Source organism: Cervus canadensis, chromosome 24 (assembly GCF_019320065.1).
Source record: "Cervus canadensis isolate Bull #8, Minnesota chromosome 24, ASM1932006v1, whole genome shotgun sequence".
Lineage (NCBI taxonomy): Eukaryota > Metazoa > Chordata > Mammalia > Artiodactyla > Cervidae > Cervus > Cervus canadensis.
Window position 1 is genome coordinate 31,737,904 of NC_057409.1, and position 15,515 is coordinate 31,753,418.

General features: G+C 37.7%; 1 protein-coding gene across 2 annotated transcripts in view; it reads left to right on the top strand.

The window, feature by feature from the left end:
* Nucleotides 1-15,515, top strand: part of BARD1 (BRCA1 associated RING domain 1) — an 84,197-nt gene that overhangs the window by 19,573 nt on the left and 49,109 nt on the right. The window contains exons 3-4 of one of the 2 annotated variants that reach the window (XM_043445517.1): nt 353-501; nt 11,569-12,524. In XM_043445517.1, the coding sequence (XP_043301452.1) occupies nt 353-501; nt 11,569-12,524 (1,105 nt within the window). The remainder of the gene's footprint in view (nt 1-352; nt 502-11,568; nt 12,525-15,515) is intronic. The other variant, XM_043445518.1, reaches the window with a different exon arrangement.

A 15,515-nucleotide genomic window follows, 5' to 3' on the forward strand; every position in this document is an offset into this window, starting at 1 on the left:
TGCGTGACTTGTATGCATTAGGGACTAAATTTTTTTTTTTTTAATCTCCCTCTGTACTCTCTTTAGAAGCTATAGATTTATTTACAGGGAAAAATTATGCAGACTCTTGTCTGGCCAGGTATAGTCTCTTCGTAGCAAGTTACATAAGCAACTTTAGATGTGGATTGCATGCTGTGTGCGTTAGTGTCATGCACTCTTTCAAAAACACTGTTTTAACTGATATTTTATGATTGACCAATGTTTATTAGAACAGCCTTTGCTTCATTTACTTCTGTTTACGCGGTTTATTTTTTGGAATTTAGATCCTGCTGAAAGTGTGTTGACATCTGTATATTTTTTAATCCTTTTTAAGTAATTGTGTAAGTGACTGCATTGGAAGTGGATGTCCAGTGTGTTACACCCCAGCCTGGATACAAGATGTAAAGATAAACAGACAGCTGGACAGCATGATCCAGCTCTGTAGTAAGCTTCGGAATTTGCTGCACGGCACTGGTTTTTCAGGTAAGAGGGAAATATCACTGTCTCTCTTAAATGACTGAGGTTTGTATTGATTTTATAAATGTATAAAATATGAGTGACTTATTTCAGATTTGAAGGTTTATAGTGTTATGAATCAAGAGGTGACAGGCACCTTAGAGATAATTAAGTCTGACTCCCTTATATTATAGATGAGAAGCCAGGGTCCAGAGAAGTTAAATGATCTTGCCTGAAGTCTCCCATACAGTTAGTACCAGGAGCAGGAGAAATAAAACCTGTTTCTTTTGATTGTCAGTTCAGAGACTTTTCCTCATCTACACTACCCGCTTTTTGAGTTCAGTTCAATCACTTAGTTGTGTCCGAGTCTTTGCGACCCCATGGACCGTAGCACGCCAGGCCTCACTGTCCATCGCCAACTCCTGGAGTTTACTCAGACTCATTTCCATTGAATTAGTGATGCCATCCAGCCATCTCATCCTCTATCGTCCCCTTCTCCTCCTGCCCGCTTTTTACTGTTAGAATAATTTCTGTATAATATATATGGAGTAGTGATTTTTGTCCCTAGTAATAATGATTTTGTCCTTAAAACTCACTTAAATATCACTTCACAAGACAGAATGCAACCTTCTGGGTATCACTTTCCTACAGATTTATTAGATGTGCACATTTTGAAAGAGCGAAAACCTAATATTCATTTTCTTTTCTATTTAAACAGAGGTTAATGTTTTTCAAATTGTTCTTAGACTCTGTATTAACTATGTATCTTCCCATTGTGCTTTCTGCTGAGAGCTAATCAGCTGTGGAAAGAAAGTAAAGCATTCTGAATCTTCATAATCAGATATTGGAATTGGTTTTTTATTGACCAGATAATACCATGTTAGCTTGTGTTTATCGGAGAACCTTTTCTTGACTGGTAGGATGCCATGAATGATTGATTAAGCTCATATAAAATGGTAGAATTTCCATTTTTTTAAATTTATGGTCTTCTTTTCCCACGTGATATGTTATTGTCAACTACTAAAGGTGAAGTTGTTTGGGCAAAATAAATAAGACAACTACTTTGAGTCTTACTGACCAGGTCCATATTTTTGAGAAGACTTTGAACCATAGTTTACCAAAGAGAAGTTTTCTTTATCTAGTTTTCTGATTATTGTATTAGATTCTATTCTTGCATGATAAAATGTGCTATGGTGATAAAGTTCTGCTTATTTTCAGATATAATTTTATATACACATATTTTTAAAAGTACTTACTTTAAAAAATAGCATAAACCTATTTAAAGGCATAATGAGGAAAAGTTCTATTAGTTCATCTGTGTTCTTTTCCTTCTTCATCGGAGACAGTACTGATAGTGTTTTACTTTATATTTTAAAAAGATGGGTGTATGATCTGCTCCCTCCCCATCCGTATACCATTGATTAGGCAGGAATTCTTAATCAAGAGTCCACGCATCTTTAGCAGTGTTGAGGGTGGGGATTAGTGATTCTCTTGAGTTAAGTGTACCATACGAAAAATGTCACGTCTGTGTGAAAGTGGCTTGCATCAGGTTCTTAAAGATGTGTAGCCTTTTAGTAATGTTGGCCAGGCATTGAAATTTGGGTGCAATTTTGTTTGTGGCTATAATGATGTTCTGATTTGATTCTTCTTCAGCTGCTGTCTAGTCAGATATTAGCTTGCTAGGACTGCTGTAAAAAAGTCCCACAGACTGTGGGTTAAACAACAGAAATTTACTGTCTCATCGTTCTGAAGGCTAGAAATCAAGGGGTAGGTTAGTTTGGTTACTTTGAGGTCTGCGAGGAAAAGATGAGTGCCAGGCTTCTCTCTTTGATTTGTAGAAGGCGGTCATGTGGTATTCTCCATATATGCATGTTTGTGTCAAATTTCCATTTTTTGTTTGATCATTGTTCATATTGCGTTAGAGCCCCATCTTCCTCATCTTTAATAATTATATGTGCAATGACCCTGTTTCCAAATAAGGTCATGTTCTAAGGTAATGGGATTAGGACTTCAAAATGTGAATTTTGGGAGAGACACGGGTTAGCCCATAAAGAATTACTGTGACTCTTCTGATGGTGCTAACGGGGAGCAGAATAACCTTCAGTGGGTTGCTTGTAGTCACTTCTGGCTCACTGGGGTCTGCGTGCTGTGTGGTGCCAAGAGGAATCAGGGGGCTCCTCAAGGAATTTTACTGTTAGTTAGTGACGTTTGAGTTATCAGTATGGTTTTCACATTTCATGGACCTTGGAATATTAAATGCCTTAATATTTCACCATTAAAAAAGAGAGGTAGGAAATTTGCTGAGTAGAGAACAAGTTTTCGTGTGGAACCTGAAGCCTTCTGAAATTCTGTCTTTCTCATCTAAGAGCAGAGGTGGAACACAGTGATTCACTTTCCAAAGGCCATTTTGTGTTTGTTTTCCTTATTATGATGAATGATGATTACATTAGTCATTAGCAGACTTGAGCTGTGCTGGCTTTAACATTTTACTTATTTTAAAATGAATTGAGAGTTCACTGTTTACCTAACCTATGATCAGAGTTGTAGGATTTTTATTCTGTAGGCGAGGAAACTGAGGGCCTAGGTTATGCACGGTGGTCGTATTGTCAGTATCTTGCCTATTGTTTTATCATTTAGTACAATACTTTTGTTAGAAGTGTGGGTATTTTGTTGAATTGTGTCAGAAAAAAACTGGTAGTGTTAAGACTAATTCATATCCTAGAGACTAAGCTTAATTAAATCTATTAAAACAAATTCTTACATTTTGGTTTCAATAATCCATTTTATAATGGTAACATCTCTTTTGCTATATTTAGAGAAGATGAAATGTATCTAGAATATAAATTTCTATCTGGATGTGCTATTTCCATGGTACAAAGTATTTTCTACTTCTTGTGAGCTGCATCATTATCACCTTTTTCTCTCAAGGTTTAGCCTCGCAAAACAGGTTTAGTCTTGAAGGGAATTGAGGTGGTTTCTTTTGGTATATCCCTTTGTGTCTTTATAGCTTATGCCATATATTTTTATCTAGCAAGTACTTCTAAAACAAAATATTATAAGGCAAACTAGATGACTATGTAAAGGGAGCTAACGGTTGGTGACAAATAATGGTTCATCCTCTTTGTAATGAGGAACTTGGAAAATGATATCATTATAAGATAAAAGTATTAGATTAAGTGATTCCTAAGTTCTAGCTCCAAAATCATATGGTTCTATTAAATGGTAATCTGTTGAATATGATTAATTAAGTGTAATGGTTGGACAGAGCCACACTTTCTCTATTTTTTTTAAACCTGTAATTCACAATTTATCTTCTGAATGAACCTTGTTACTTTCATTTACTATAAAATATATAATTACTGTAATTAAAATGGGTAATTAGGAAGAACTTGTCAAATCATGGACATGGTATATGGTATACTGGAGACAAAGAAGCCTAATTTATAGTAATACTTTCTAAAATGAGCTTTTAAATACTTGAACAGATTTTTCTTGGTTCAGTGTTCTTTAAAGAGAAGAGATTGTCATAAATTTTTCTGACAACCATTTATGGGTAATTTTACCTTATTCTTTAAAACATAATCTGCTTTCTATGAGTGGCATTAAACTTTAAAGTTTTTATTTTCTCTTGCCCCCCATCTTATTAAATCAGACATTGCAGGTGCTGGCCAGGTTTTGTGACGCATATGTTGGTGTTGGTGACATTAAAAAAAAACCAGCAACACTTTGATTATGCTTTCATGGGTCTCAGTTTTCCTTGCTGTTAGAAAAGGTTTTGGGAGAGATGCTGGTCTTTCTGTAGCGAATTGCATAGTGTTTCATATATGCTATGACTTTTTTATAATAGATGAAGATGAGCATTTGAATAGCTGTGTTGCTGCTGTCTTGTTTTAAATAGAACTGAATACTTCTTAACTCACAAAATAATCATTCTTTAGTGAAGGCGTTAATGTTGCACAGATGGTAGCAAAGTATTTTCCTTTGATTTTTAATAAGAGACTAGTTTGTCAAAGAGACTTCTCTACTTCTGTTGTGAGACCTATAATAGAGAATAATTTGAAAGGCACACAATGTACATCATTATAATCCTTTGATGAAGATTAATGATAGCTAAATCACATTTGCTAATTGCTTCCCTTTTCTATAGTTTATTATTAAATTTTAAGAAAAACACTTGGCTAAGCAGCTCCTTAGCAGCACGTATGTCTCCGTTCCTCGGTGTTTTGTGGGGTACTCAGAAATATTTAAATTCAGAGAGTAGAATTCTTTCAAATGTCATCATCATTAAGAAATTTACTATGCAGAGGAAGAACCAATATTTTTCTTCTTGAAATGAATATGATAATTTATCATGCTTAAAAGCATTCACCCGTAAAAACTGTTGTAGCTGTTGATAGTTTGATTTATGTTCCAACAGTGGTGGTGTTTTCTCTTTTTACAATCTTAAGTTAGTTATGTTGTGTAACTTAGTTATACTGTGTAAAATCCAAAACTTAAAATCGTGTTTGCTGTAGTCGTTCTTGCTTAGTGAGGACAAGATGCATTATCAAAATCATCCTGAGTAAATTTATTACTGGATGATTAGTGAGATAAATAAGATTATTGTGTACTTGTAAATTACATGAATATATGCTATCTTCATTTACTCCTTTATTTGTGTTCCTCATTTTAAAGTCTGTTGTTGATTATGTTATTACTGAAGAAAATATGTGCTCCTCAGTTTGAAGTTCTGTTGTCTTTTTAGGTTTAGATTTTTTTAGTTAATTATGTTATTACTACCTGTAAATCTTTATTTTCCTTTAAAATGCCTAATTCTACATTTTGTAAGTTTTATAACTTTAAGGACTTCAGAATTTAATGTTTTTATTGAAAATGTCATCAGCTGTGTTTAATATTAAATTAAAAAAATCAAGTATGAGTTTTTACAGACTAGCAAAGGATTAACTTTTAAGTCTTTGTAATTCTGAGTCTTTCTTAAAAAGTAATTCTGATACTATTTCATTTTGACCTTTTCTCTCGTCTCCAGATTATGTTAGAAAGGACTTAGTTTTGAAATCTATTTGTCACTGCAGAGGAAAGTGACATTTAGATGTTGAATTTAGATGTAAATCTGTGTGACTGGATCTTCATTTGGATTGTCTTTATTTCCAAGATCCTGTCTTAATTGCACTTTTCTGCGCATCAGTTCAGTTCGGATGGAAAAAGGGTGTTAGAGGGTCTGCTCTCACTCCGAGACCCCCTTCTCCTTCCAGCTGGCTTATCGTTAACTGACTTTTCAGTGCAGTGGCTTCCTTTCCATTCCCAGGAGGAAGGAATAGCTTCTATGGAGTGAGTGGGGGTTTCACTGAATTTTTTTGCCTGACAGGGATCATATCTCTGAAATTTCTCCAGAGATAAATACAAGTTGATTTTCAAAATCCAGTGTTTCATTTTTCTGAATCTGTTTAAAGTGCTGTTTTTTACTTGGCAGATCTATTTATAAAGATAGGAATTTTGTACTTAAGAAACATGAGGTGAAGGAATACCCCAAAGGGGTTTTGAACTTTAGAGAGGATCTGAGAGCTTAGTTTATTAATCCTCTCGTGTATTAAAATAATTTTAAACTGTTCTTTGTGAATAAAGAGTATCTAAAAGGAGTTCAAAAATAATATTTCATAACTTCTTTTCCTCTTGCTAATTTTTAAGACATGAGAAATGTTGAAATGTATTCCCAGAAACAATAGAAAAATGAAATTAAAATTACTGTGTATCTCTTTAAGTATGAAAGCTCCGTAGGAATAGCACACTTGACAGTTTCACCGTGTAACATCCATCCATGCTTACTTCCTACTCAGTGGCTGTTACCGGTCCTTAGGAGTAGGATGCACAGCTTGATTTTCTTCTTAAAGCAACTTAGTGTTAGAACTTCATCAAAATTTTTCTCTAGATTCCATAATGTAAGAAAGATTTTATATAGAACTCTTGGAAAAGAGTCTGCCAGTCAATGCAGGAGGTGCAGGGGACGGGGGTTCCATCTCTGGGTGGGAAGATGCCCTGGAGGAGGGAATGGCAACCTACTCCAGTATTCTTCCCTGGAGAATCCCATGGATGGGGGAGCCTGGTGGGCTACAGTCCATAGCATTGCAAAGAGCCAGATACGACTGAGCACTCATGCATGCTTCAGCTTGAATGAAGAGTGACCTTTCAAGAGAAAAACATGAGTCAAATAACTTCCTTATTCTTTTTTAAAATAGGACTCCTAGTTATAGGAGATTCAGTCTATGTTAATTTGGGGAGTAAGCATTAGGCAATATGAAGTTATTTGTTGGTCATTGTCAGTCCTGTCAGATGATCCTGGTGATTGTGGTTTTTCCAGTTTCCCTGCTTTTCTGGTGTTCTTCATAACTGAGGTGGCCTCTTGATAATCCAGTGTGTGTGGAGAGAAGAGCATTGGATTGGGAGATGGGAGACTCCCTCTTCTTTCTTTTTAACTTTAATTCCTTATATTTAAAATGAATTGGACAATCCCTCAACTTTCTTCTGGCCCTTAAATTGAATTCTAACCTCTCTTGTATAAATACCAGTCAAGATTTAAGAGAACATACCAAATAATTTATTCATCAATTCAGCAGTGTTTTCTGAGCACTGTTTATGTGCTCACCACTGTGCTGGGCTGACTGGGTTGGTTTTACCTGTCCATATGGAGTGAGAGAAGAGACTGTTAAGGGAATATTTTTGAATAAAGGTGAACGGGCTTAAGGGCAAAAAAAAAAAAAAAGGGCAAGAGAGCTTGAAGAGGGACCACTGTTCATTCTCTATTTCTGGAGCCTCTGTTAATAGGCAAGATTGGTAGGTCTGAAAAAATAAAATACACATGAAGATTATACTATATGTTGTGTAAAGAAAAGGTCTCTTCCCCTTATGTGTCCTCTACTCACCCTACTGGGCTTCCCTCAAAGCTCAGTCAGTAAAGAATCTGCCTGCAATGCAGGAGACCCAGGTTCGACTCCTGGGTTGGGAAGATCCCCTGGAGGAGGAAATGGCAGCCCACTCCAGTATTCTTGCCTAAAAAATCCCATGGACAGAGGAGCCTGGTGGGCCACAGTCCATGGGGTCGCAACAGTCGGACACGACTTAGCGACTAAACCATCACCACCATTCACTCTACTGTTACCTACAGTACTGTTTCACTTCTGACGCCAGATGTGCGGGTTTTCCACACATCGCACCCTTAAGTGACATCAGCTGGGTGTCAGTTTACCCAATTCTGACATTGTCCACCTGGAGATAGTGTCAAATCTTTCAGGTTAGGAGTCCCCTAAGACTGTCCCCACTTCCTCCTAGGTGCCACTCTCAGGCCAGCTTGTGCTTCTGACCCACTGGCTATAAATTGTAGGCTCCTGTCAACACCTTGAATTTGAATAATTTGCTAGAGTGTCTCACAGAATCCAGGCAAACGTTTTACTTACCAGATTCCTGGTTTATTATAATAGGATATACCACAGGAACAGCCAGACAGAAAGAGGTGCATAGGGCTAGGTGTGTTGAAGGGCAAAGGGCTTCCATGTCCCTTCTGGGTGTACAGCTTCCCCGGCACCTTCACATGTTCATCAGCCCGGAAGCTCTCCAACTGTGTTTTGGAGTTTTGTTTTTTAATGGAGAGTTCTTTATGTAGGGGCGTGTGTGTGTGTGTGTGTGTGTGTGTGTGTGTGTGTGTGTGTTTTGGAGTTTTGTTTTTTAATGGAGACTTCTTTATGTAGGGGCGTGTGTGTGTGTGTGTGTGTGTGTGTGTGTGTGTGTGTGTGTTTTGGAGTTTTTTAATGGAGACTTCTTTATGTAGGGGCGTGTGTGTGAGTCGCTCAGTCATGTCTGACTTTGTGACACCATAGACTGTAGCCCACCAGGCTGCTTTGTCCCTGGGATTCTCTGCGCAAGAATACTGGAGTGAGTTGCCATTTCCTTCTCCAGACGATCTTCGCAAGACAGGGACTGAACCTGGGTCTCCTGCATTGCAGGCAGATTCTTTATGGTCTGAGCCACCAGGGAAGCCTGATCAAGGTTTTGATTGATTAAATCATTGGCCTTTGGTGATTGGCTTAACCTCTGTCCCTCTCTTCCTGGAGGTCAGGGGGTGGGATTGAAAATTCTAATCCTTGTTGATTCCCTTGGCAACCTGCCTCCGACATTAGGGACTTTCTGATATCTTATTAACATAAACTCAGGTGTGGTTGAACTAGGGCTTGTTATGAATAATAAAAGACACCCATTTTATCTTTTTTTACTGGAGCTATTTCGGTAACTAGGAACACAATTAAATGTAACAAAAGATGCCCCTGTGGTTCATATAGGAAATTTCAAGGGTTTTAGGAGCTCTGTGCCTGGTACAGTGGGCTTTCCTGGTGGCTCAGCAGTAAATAATCTGCCTGCCAATGCAGGAGACACAGGTTCAATCTGTGGGTTGGAAAGATCCCCTGGAGAAGGAAATGACAGCCCCCTCCAGTATTCTTGCTTGGGAAATCCCATGGACAGAGGAGCCTGGCAGGCCATAGTCCATGATGCTGCAAAAGAGCTGGACACAATTTAGTGACTAAACAGCAACAACAACGGTGGACAAAGACCAAATGTATATTTCTTATAAATCACAATATTACATATAGTATGTATTTAGTGAAAAGTTTTAATTTTTACTTAGTGAAAACTTAGGAATTCAAATGCCAGCTCAGTCACCAATTAGGTGTGTAACTTTATACAAATTTTATTTTCTGTTTGTTTAATTTACATAAGAAATATAAGAGAACATTCTTTTAGTAACTGAGTAAGCAGTATGAAAGTGTGTAGAGTAAAATGTGAAAGTCCCCCTCTACCCTTTATTCTCAACCAAAAAACACAAAATCTTTTTCAGAGGTACTGTTTTTAGTTAACTTTCCTAATCTTTCTTTTTATGAATTTATGAAAATATTTGAATATAAACACAATAGAATTTTTAAAATGTAAATAGGATTGTACTACACTTAAAGTGTCTTGAGGATCTTTGCATGTTAGTTGACATGTATAGCAGCTCCATAAGATTTTGTAATAAGATTTTGTAATTATGGAGCATCATAGTTCACTGATTTCCAGTTGATAAACACTGACTTTTTTCCTCAGTTGGGCTATTACAAATACTGCTGCAGTTAACACTCACACATCCAGATTTGCAGGCACATGTGTGAATATTTTGTATATTTTGTAAGATAGGTTACTAGAGGTAAAATTGCCTTGTGAAAGAGTATATGCTTAAAAAAATTTGCAAATATTTTATCACATTGCTTTTGAAATTCCTCAGTGTACCTTTGCATCTGTGATGATACTTGGCAAAGGGCCCATCGTGGATTCCTACACATACAGGTGGTTGTGATACAGGAAAGGAACTCTGAGCTTTGGGGAGTTGACTGTATATAACACTAGTACTCTTGCCTGGAGACTCCCAGGGACAGAAGAGCCTGGTGGGCTAGAGTCCATAGGGCTGCAGAGAGTCAGACATGACTGAAGTGGCTTAGCATGCCTATAGACAGCAGAAATGGGCCTGATTTTTTCCCTGGGGAAACAGTACTGCTCCCTCAGGGTTGCTTGCTGCACACACAGTCCTGAGAAATGGCCTGGGTAAAAAGCATCCAGGGCCTTGCCTTCTTGGTACACCCCACAAGGGCATGTCGGTGTGCTCGGGAGCCTGGGCAGATTGTCCCTGCCAGCACCACTGTTTTTTCTCTAGGTGCATCCAGTGCTATAAGCCAGAGACATATGAATTGTTTTTGTCACCTTCGTCTCCTTTATTCATTTCATCACCAAATCCTTTAAATCTTATCTCTTAAATATTTTTCAAATAATTCTACTTCTTTCTCTATTGTCACCTCCCTAGGCTGTTATCTTCTACTTATATTACTACTTTGCCTCTTAACGATTATTCTTGCATCCGCTCTTGCCCTCTTCCAGCCTATTCTCCCACACTCCAGTCAAGAGGGAGCTTTTGAAAACACAGATATAATCATGCCACCTGATTGATGTAAAACCTTTTAGTGGTTTTCTTCTGCTCTTAGCATAGGTGTTGAAGTCTTTAACATTGCCAACAAGAATTTGCATTGTCTGGTAGTTTCCATGTGTTCATTGTTAGTATATAGAAATACAGTTGCAATTGAACTTGGTATATTGACTTTGTATTCTATGACCTTGAACAGTCACTTGTTTTATTAGTGGTTTTTTAAGAGATTCTTTGGGATATTCTATATAGCCAATCAAGTTAGCTTTGAGCAGATACATTTTTATATCTTCTAATTCATGTGATTTTTGTATTTCTTTCTTAACCTTGGTGTGCTATCCAAGACTTTCAGTGTGATATTGAACAGGAATGGTGAGAGTGGACATCTTTGCCTTGTCTTGATGACAGAAACAAGATAATAGGAACAAAATAGTATTCCAGTTTTTCTTCATTAAGGATGACACTAGTGGTGTGTAGTTTTGTAGATGTCCTTAGCACGTTGAAGAAGTTTCCTTCTATCCCTAATGGTGAGCCTTTTTAAAAATAATGAATGGACACTGGATTTGGCCAGTGTATATATTTTTCTATATCTGTTGAGAGAAACCACCTGTTTTTCTTTTTAGTTTTTTTTAATAGAGAATTATATTGATTTTCAAAAGTCCTCTTTTAAAATTAAGCATCAGCTAATAAGTTTTTATTTTCTCTTGACTTTATTCCCTCCCCAGCTAATAAGTCTTAATTTTTTGACTACTGTTTATTAATAAAGTCTCTCCTGTTAATCTGTTAATTTAGTATAGCTTTTCCCCATGACTCTTATCACTTCCATACAGCAGACTGTATGTTCTAATTATTTGTTTGTATATTTTGTCTTTTGCAGTGGCATATAAGTTTCTAGAACATGGTCTGAAATCAGGTAGGACTCTGTAAATATTTGTTGAATGAGGATATTTGCTTTCATAATCTAGGAAGGAAGGAAGAGGTACACAAATAAGAGGCGATACACCTTAGGAGAACTATCAACACAATTCTTTGAGAGCCCAAGATGGGAGAGATTAAGTTCATGTAACAAATTTCTTTTCCTTTTTCCTATCCTTTTCCAGATTTGAAAGAAGAAACATCTAGGAAAAGTTTTTTTAATGATGCACAAAATAAAAAGAATTCAATAAAAATGTGGTTTAGTCCTCGAAGTAAGAAAGTCAGATATACTGTGAATAAACTTTCAGTGCAAACCCAGCCTTCTGTGAAAAATGATGAAATTGCTCAGCAGACCTCCATGTACGAATTTGTCTCTACGACCCCTCCGGTGGAGGTTTCTGAGAGGCCTAAGAAGCCTTCCACAAAGTCTAGAAAAAAACAGAAAAAGAAAACTTTAGCTGAAGTCAACCAAAAATGGAATTTAGAGGCAGAAAAGAAAGATGATGACCTTGACTCCAAAAAAGAAAGTAAGGAAAAGCTGGTGTCCTTCTGTAGCCAACCATCTGTGATTGCTAACCTGCAGATAAATGGTGAAATGGACTTACTAGCAAGTGGGTCCGTAACAGAATCTGAATGTTTCGGGGACTTGGCTGAAGTCTCTTTACCATTGGCTGAGCATATAGAGTCTCCAGAAATTGAGAGCAAGAATGAAGTAGTGACTCCTGAGAAGACAGTCTCTGCAAACTATCTTCCGTCCAAGAAGTCCTTGCCATCAGGTTGTAATGGGAAGCGTGGGCGTCACAACAGAGTTTCCAGTCCTGTTTCTAAGAGATGCAGAAGCAACAGTCAGAACACTGGTGGAAACTCTGCTGAGCAAACAGTGCTGTCAGAAAACATGCCATCGCCTGGCTGTTCTTCACCACCTTCAAACAAAGTTGGTGACACGTTAAGGAGGAGAAGCATTACTATATTGGATGAATCCATTAGCCTTTCACCAGGTACGCCGCCTTCTTCACTGAACAGTCCCAGTTACAGACGAATGATGTGTAGTCCCTCAGCAACGAAGCTGTGGCCCGTTAGCCTTACAGCTGTGAAGAGAAATCATCGAGGAGAGACTTTGCTCCATATTGCTTCAATTAAGGTAGGATGCTTACTGTGAAATACAGCTTCACAATGAGACCCAGTATAAAATGGTTTCTTTGGAGTTTGTGAAAAATGACATGATTACTAGGCTAATAAACCTGACCAAAAGTGGTACTTCCTATGAACCGGGGAAGCAAGAATTGATAGGGGCTGGAACCCTACCTCAGAGCGGGGACCCTGGGGCCAGAGGAGCGTGACCTTGCAGGAGAAAACCAGTATTTCCATATTTCAGCTTCAACTTTGCCAAGTGCTTTTGCTTTTTTCTATTCCATAGTGGTTTTGCTTGGGCTTCCCTCATAGCTCAGTTGGTAAAGAATCCGCCTGAAATGCAGGAGACCTTGGTTCAATTCCTGGGTTGGGAAGATCCCCTGAAGAAGGGAAAGGCTTCCCACTCCAGTATTCTGGCCTGGAGAGTTCCATGTGTCGTCCATGGGGTCGCAAAGAGTTGGACATGACTGAATGACTTTCACTTTTCACTTTCAATGGTTTTGTTAAGCTTTCTCCATTTTGTTTACCCATTCTTCTCATGCTTTATGGATGTAGACACACCATTGCCACATGTCTTTTACCCAGCTTCTGAACTCATGGCAGTTCGAGAAGGCATGAGCTTCTCTATGTTTGACCCTCCTAGAGGGCCCGTGCAGAGTCTGGGAGGTCATACTACATGGCTTGTGCATTCTTCCAATGACTGGAAATTTGAGTGTCGTGAATGACTCCTGTGGTTCACCACAGAGGGATTTCTCTGGGCCCCACAGCCAGCCCATTCCTTTCAATAGCCCATTCTTTGAGTGATGTCTGTTTATTGCCTCTATACCTCGGAAGTGGCAGTATTTGTCTTTTGGAAGCTACCTCTTCTGCTGCGCTTGAGGTGTACTTGCAGTGTTACTCCTTGAACGTGACACAGGTGGTGGACATTGAGGGAGCACTTAGTGATACAGCTGCATAGACTTTGGTTTGTGAATTCGTGCAGGTGTTATGCAATGATAATATGGAAAAGATTAGCACTGAATTAGGATAGCTTTTGTGATCTTACAGTAAATTCACTGGGAAACTGTTAGGTCTTTTGCATGGGTAGAGAACTTTGGGAGGTCTGGAAAGAACCCCTCAAGACCCATGAGCATGAAGGTGGTGAGCATCATAAAATGTTTGGGAGGAACATGGAGTCGGCTGAGTCCAGATATATTCTTTCTGTGTAGAAAGGAAAAAACACAAAAATGAGTTTCTTCTAGTGCTTTTCTTTTCTTGTTTATCTTCTAATAAATGATGAATGTAGAATACTCTTTATCTGATTCCCCTGTAAGATGACTATTTTCTAGGCAGTCCATATACTTTGAACAACTTGAATTTTTGGAGTTGGCTCTAGTTCCATTTTAGTCTGATTTTTGCAAGGTATGGTTTTAAAAAATCAGACTTTATTTTTTGTCTTCTTTGTTTCATTTATATATATGTGTGTGTGTGTGTTTGTGTATGTATTACAGTAGGTATAACAGTATTAACATTATAGTGTTATTAATGCTTTATAGATATAAGTAGCTAGCGTAGTAATCAATTTCCTTTGTTCATTTTTCTAGCTAGTACATGAATGTAGACTGCTTTAGTTTCTACATTCTGCTTTCGGGGAATTATTTTCTGCCCACCAGTTAAGCATCCACTTACTTTAGTAGAGAATTTTTCTTTCAATCATAAGAATCATTTGTCTTATTAGTGGGGATCTCTAGGACCTAGAATCCAGGCCATGGTTCGGCAAACTCTTTATTAAAGGAGAAATTAAAGCAAATATTTTCAGCTCTGTAGTAATATGGTCTTAACTATTCAACTCTACTTTAGTGCCAGAGTAGTCATATACAATATTGTAAACCAGTAAAGCTCTGCACACAAAGTCGGGTATCAAGCCTTCAGGCCATAATTTATCTATGCTCATCATGGGCCATGGAAAAAAGCCCAGGGGAATCTTAAAGCAGGAAAATATGGTGGTATGATGCTGTCTTGGTGAATTTTCTCCACTGATAATGTTCAAGATTGCTTCAATGCAAGTTTTGTCAGATTGTCATTTTACTTAGAAATTATAATGCCAGAACTAGAGTTTTGAATCTCTGCAACTTATCAGATACTGTTTTGTCACTCACTGGCAGATTCTGATACAGTACCTTTAAGAAAAGTTAATTGATTTCTATTGTTTTTTAAATACCTATTTAACAGTAATGTTCTTTGAAAAATTTTTTGTAAGTAGAATGTATGCTCCTGTCTCAGCTTGATTTTAATAGTCAAAACAAATACTTCAAGAAAAATCAAAGGATTTATCAGTATATTTATCTTTTTATAATAGTATTCATTTCACTTACTATCTTGATTTTTTTGTTTGCAACCCAGAATGAATAATCCATGCATACTTGAAAACCGATTGCTGTGGTTCTGCTGTCTTGTTTAGGCTGTCTATCCACCTACTTCAGAAAAGGGTTTGAGGTGATCCTAAAGTTAAAACTATAGTTGACCCTTGAACAAGGCAGGGGTTAGGAGAGCTCCCTCCACACATTCAAAATCCACGTGTAACTTTGGACTCTTTAAAAAGTTAATAGCCTTCTATTGACTAGAAGCCCTTACTGGTAATATGAACAGTCAATGAATACATATTTTCTATATTGTAAGTATTATATACTATATTCTTACAATAAAGGAAGCTAGAAGTGAAAGTTGCTCAGTTGTGTCTGACTCTTTGCAACCCCATGGACTATACAGTCTATGGAATTCTCCAGGCCAGAATACTGGAGTGGGTAGCCATTCCCTTCTCCAGGGCATCTTCCCAGCCCAGGGATCAAACCCAGGTCTCCCGCATTACAGGCGGATTCTTTACCAGCTGAACCACAAGAGAATCCCAAGGAAGCTAGAGATACGTGTTAATTAAGAAAATTATAAGGAAAACATTTATGATACTGTACTGCTTTTATACAATACAAAATAACATTAGTTTATGTCATCTGTTTATGAGATG